This window comes from Frankliniella occidentalis, unplaced genomic scaffold, assembly GCF_000697945.3.
Source record: "Frankliniella occidentalis isolate FOCC.00 unplaced genomic scaffold, Focc_3.1 Scaffold15, whole genome shotgun sequence".
Lineage (NCBI taxonomy): Eukaryota > Metazoa > Arthropoda > Insecta > Thysanoptera > Thripidae > Frankliniella > Frankliniella occidentalis.
Window position 1 is genome coordinate 2,024,279 of NW_026267145.1, and position 4,976 is coordinate 2,029,254.

The 4,976-nt window shown below is 53.3% G+C and overlaps 1 protein-coding gene across 3 annotated transcripts; it reads right to left on the reverse strand.

Moving 5' to 3' along the window:
* Positions 1-602: 602 nt before the first annotated feature.
* On the reverse strand, positions 603-4,389 carry LOC113209003 (uncharacterized). 3 transcript variants are annotated; one of them, XM_026426318.2, is made up of 6 exons: positions 4,154-4,389; positions 3,231-3,307; positions 1,937-2,264; positions 1,655-1,859; positions 1,441-1,580; positions 603-1,367 (listed from the first exon to the last, which is right to left on the reverse strand). In XM_026426318.2, the coding sequence occupies exons 1-6, from the start codon at positions 4,292-4,294 to the stop codon at positions 804-806; spliced, it is 1,455 nt and encodes a 484-aa protein (XP_026282103.2). In that variant the 5' UTR covers positions 4,295-4,389; the 3' UTR covers positions 603-803. The 3 variants fall into 3 exon arrangements, with proteins under 3 accessions (XP_026282103.2, XP_026282100.2, XP_026282102.2); XM_026426315.2 differs by having other exon boundaries at positions 1,937-2,267; positions 4,154-4,385; XM_026426317.2 differs by having other exon boundaries at positions 1,655-1,856; positions 1,937-2,267; positions 4,154-4,383.
* Positions 4,390-4,976: the final 587 nt, after the last annotated feature.

The following is a 4,976-nucleotide window of genomic DNA, read 5'->3' on the forward strand; positions in this document are numbered from 1 at the left end:
TAGACACATTGATTTTGAAAACGAAACAAGCGAGGAAAAGGGCGATCTGCCCCACCCGTGCTCGGGAATCGAACCCCGCAACTCCGCGTGTTCCAACTCTACTTGAACTAGCTCACTCACTCACTCACTCACTCACTTACTCACTCACTCACTCACTCACTCACTCACTCACTCACTCTCACACTCACTCACTCACTCACTCACTCACTCACTCGGCCCTCCAGTTCCAAATAAATTGTTTTGTGGTCTGCGCTTATGGTTCTCTGTACTCATCGAGAGTAAAAGCTAGCTGACACCTTAAAATTACTTACATATTCTTTATGTTTAGTCAAAATGTTTGTAAGGTATCATCTGCTAAAAAGTAGTGTTCCATGTGAATTGTGTAGGGGAAGGCCTGCCTGAGATGTGAGGCGTCGCGTCAGGTCATAACCCAGCCGAGAATTTAATCCCCGTTGCATAATGCAGTTCCCGCGCGGCTGCGTTTGACCCGGGAGGGGCGGGAGGGGCGTCCCCATGTGGTGACGAAGTCTCCGCGCCCCTTCTGCACTTATATAATCGTTTCCTTGAAAAATCATTTTGTTGCTCCAAAGAATTTTGCTCAATCCAGCGTCAAAAACTTTATTTAGTTGAAGATTTTTCCCACAATTAAGGAAAATTTCCCCTTGATCAAAAGAACAAGTTTCGTTATGTTTATTTAAGGTCAATTTCGTTCATTCAAGGCTGATTCCCCAAGATTCAATAGTGTCAAGGAAACGATTTTCTGGGGGTGTACATATTCACATTCCCCGTGGGACCCGGGTGGACTAGAACCTCTCGAGCTCCTCGTGGTCGCACGTCTCGCACAGCACGTCGGCCCTGGGCAGCACGAAGCGCGCCAGGCCGAGCTGCTCGGCGCAGGCGGCGCGCTCGTGGCAGCAGTCCTTGCGCCGCAGCACGAGCCGCCACAGCGCGCGCAGGTCGGCGTGCACCAGCACGTCGGCCAGGTGGACGCCGCTGGGCCCGCAGGCCATCGGCCACTGCCCCGGGCCCCGCGTGCCCACGAGCAGCTGCAGCACCTCCAGCGCGCGGCCGTGGGACTTCAGCAGGGCGTGCAGCGTGGCGAGGGGCAGGCCCACGGCGGTCAGCCAGCGCAGCCCGGGCCCAGGCGCGGCCGCGGGCAGCGCGGGCGGCCGCGAACCGAACGCGTCCGGCGCGCACCACACCTGCAGCCGCCGCAGCCGCGGCATGGCGAGCACCGCGGCCAGGTGCGCCTCGCTGGGGTGGCTCACGTGGAGCTCCTCCACCGTCGGCGCCGCGCTCTCCAGGAGCTGGAGGCTCCAGTCGGGGTCCCAGCAGCTGCTGCCGACCACGCCGACCAGCCGCCGCACCTGCGGCAGACGAACCATAAGCTGACGACACGGACGCGCGGCTCGCCAGCAGAGTGCCCAGCCCAGGACTCACCCCCCGCACTTCTAGAAGCGCTGCCGCCTTCTCCTGCTGCCGGCTGTTTCGTTCGGTACAGCAGAGTGATGCCACATTCAACTCCCGCCGGGAGGTGGTGGTGCCCGTAGGTGGGGTGGCGTGTTCGTACTGCAAGAAACCTAAGGGACTATTAGGGTAAAATTTAACCTGCTACGTATGACAACGTTGTCTCTCTTCTCGCATGGTGGCTAACCATCAAAGATGTGATGATGTGGAGGAGCAGGTAACATGTCATGCATCACGGGGGGATCAACTGGACGTGTCGCTCTCGGTGGTTGTGTGCCGACCCGCCTAGCCGTGGTCGAGGGTGACGGCTCCTTTGGTACAGGCCCATGGTGTCTGGGTGGACTTGGTGAGCTCGCCGGCCCTGGTCGTGCTGCTGGTGCCTGCTGGTCCTGCTAAACGAAGTGGCTCACGACTACTTGCTCAGACACAACATCATTGGTTCGCGCGCGCCGGGTCGTCGGGCGCTCACCTCGGCGATGGCTGCCCTCGCCGCCAAGAGGAGCCACAGCGTCTTGGTCAGAGGATCCTCGGAGTTGTGGAGAGTCGCAGACACGACTCGGCCTGTTCCCCGCAGGGTGACCTCCCACTCGTCCCCGGCCATCAGGGTGAGCGCCAGCAGCGTCTGCTCCTCCTGGAGGACGCCCGGCAGGCCCTCCAGCTGGCGCGAGGCCAGCGGCAGCGTGCCCTCCAACAGGCGCCTCAGCGCGGTCCTGGTGCCCACCATCTCGTGCTCCTCCCAGCAGCGGCGCTTGGCAGCCGCGCGGCAGTCCAGGCACCAGTGGCGGGCCGCCCAGCTGCTGCTGAACATTGAACACGTGTCGCCGATAGTACGCTTTGGCCTCGGTTATGTTGCTATGGGAGTGCGGGTGCGATAATCCGCGCGATCGGAGAGGTATTCACTATCAGAAAACTTGTACAGAGTAATCGGTTTAACACCTGCAATATACCGGGTATTACGCCAGTATTTCGGCCGGTATTACACGCACATTTCAGCCATTCTATGGCGTAGTTTAACGTGGAAAAAATATTATTCGCTCTGCCAGCTAATAGATTCGCTGGTATTGGGACAGAACCTAATAACTTTCTGGAATCGCTGTTTGTGCTATTCTAACCGATTATTTACAGTAGTAGTCGATTATTGACTCTGGTAGATAATACGCTGATGGTAGGAACATTGGCTCCCAAAGTCAGCACTGAAAACCTTTGAGTGAGGTGTCGTGCTCGAAATGAGTGAGACAATTATTTTGCCTCGCTCAATCAGAGCGATGACCATAAGGTTCACCAACTATTTTCTCAGCTATGGTCACAGCAAAACATTTAGCTGCGATAGCAAAAGATTTTGCTGTTTTAGCAAATGTTTGCTGAAACAGCAAAACCTTTTGCTAAAACAGCGAAAACAAAAATGTGTTTGCTGCAACAGCAAAACGCAAGGACCTGAAGTTAGCTATTTTAGCAAACAGGCTTTTTTGCGTGTATTTGAGTTATATGCACCGAATTCTCACTCTGGAGGAGTAAGATTTCCCTGACCTCGCCCAATTGCAGTGGGGAACCTCACTCTCATTCGGTGAGGACCGCAAGCTCATATAGGAATTCCAGAAACTTATAAGGTCATATCTGTCCAAATACCAGCGAATGCATTCGCTGACAGAGCGAATCTATTTTTTCGTATTGTAATTTTTCAGTACTACATTACGCGTAATACGATTTAATACCCAGAAGGCATGCGTACACGTACCTCGCTCGCCGTGTTACCTAACGCTCACCTAGAGTCGCCCCGGCGATCCATCACACGCAGCAGTGAAAAGTTGTTGGGGAGGGACTCGGGGGCGACAGTGAAGGCCTGGACGAGGAAATAAGGTCCATTTTACACGAACAATGCAAACCCTTGAGTGAGCAGGTTTCGTGCTCGAAATGAGTGAGATAATGTTTCGTCACACGAAACCTACTCAAGGAAGGGAGAGAGATTTCTCCAGCCTCACCCAATAGACCATTCCGCTGAGCCGAAAAAGAAGAAGAGAAGGAAGAAGCAAAATTATAGTTTTAGGGCTGATAGGGCCGATTTGTGAGTGATTTGTTGTCTTAAAAATATCACATTTGCTCTAAAAAATCATTTTGAACATGTAAGAGTTGTAAAATGCTGTGTTAGAAGGCCCATAGTGTATCAAAAAATGTCTTTGCTTCTTCCTCCTCTTCTTCTTTTTCGGCTTAGCGGAATGGTCTATCGCAGTTGACGAGCCTTACTCTCATAGGGTGTGGACCGAAAGTTATGATGAAAATATATTGAGGAAAATAATATTAATAATAAAAATTTTTGGGGACAATCTCGCTGTCCTGGGAGCAAGATGCAGACTCGAGTACTTACAGTGAGAAGTGAGTTTTTTAGAAGTCTAGGCACACTCAGAAAAGCGTCTTCTTGGATCAAGCGCATTGAACTTGACTGGATCCAGTACTCATATTAGTGCTCAATCCTCGGCTCAATCCAAGCTCAATTTTTGCTTTAAACGACTTCGTGGGTTTTATGTGTCAAGAACAAAGGGGATGATTTGAGAACAAATCGGGGTTGATTCAAGCCTACATCATCAAGAACAACACGGACTTGTGCCAATCAAGTACATTGCACTACATTCTGAGTAAAATGCGATTGCTTCAAGAACACGCTCTCTTCAGGATGCAGCTGGGTACTCACGGCGCGACACGAGGGGCATCGCGTCGGTCTGGGCAGGCACTGCAGGCACTGCAGGCACACCGTGTGCCCACACGGCACCACCTTGGGGACGCGGCCCGTCTGGTTCAACTCCTCCAAGCAGACCTCGCAATCCAAGTCCATGGTGGTGGGCCGGGTCAGGCGGGCGATCAGACTTCTGATGTCCTGAGGCCGCGCCGCGCGAAGGACCGCGGCAGGACCGTCTGAGATAGCGGGGCAGATAAGGAGCTGGTCGGTGCAACGGCGTAGGAATGACGTCCGGACGATAACGACGATGAGCGGACCGGGCAAAACGCAGCAGCGCACCGGATGTGCCCGGCTTTTACACATACTGTAAAAGTCAGAACTTTACGAGGGATTCGTTGTGAAAATAGTTAGTTGCCACAACTCTTTGTGAAATGTTTTTTAACAGTGCATGCACCAGTAAGTTGCCTACGCGCTGGTTGGCAGGCGCTGAGGGTAGCGGGCGGCGGGGGTGACCGAGGGTTCCACCCACCACGGCTAGGACTGCTGTGGCCACACATACTACATACAAATAGTGGTGTGTGCAATAGAGTGGTGCGTAAAAAAAAAATTTAAGGATATGTCTGTGCCCTAATTTTCTCTCATATTTTGCTGTTATTTGTTTATGGCTGTTTGTCACTTTTAGCAATTGCTTTCTTGCAATTCAACGGACTAGCGGCATGGCATAGAGGAAGAGATAGGATAGGGGGCAGCAGGCAGCAGGCAGGCCGGGCGGCATCCGTGGCTCAGTATTGTTGGGTATTGTTGGTGGGCACGGGCGGCGGGGCTGGCGACTTCTCGC

Coding starts and splice junctions, on each gene's coding strand:
- LOC113209003 (XM_026426315.2), bottom strand. CDS start 4,294: ATGGACTTGGATTGCGAGGTCTGCTTGGAGGAGTTGAACCAGACGGGC. Junction 1,860..1,936: donor CGAGGGCAGCCATCGCCGAG/GTGAGCGCCCGA, acceptor CACTTCGTTTAG/CAGGACCAGCAGGCACCAGC. Junction 1,581..1,654: donor ACATCATCACATCTTTGATG/GTTAGCCACCAT, acceptor ATAGTCCCTTAG/GTTTCTTGCAGTACGAACAC.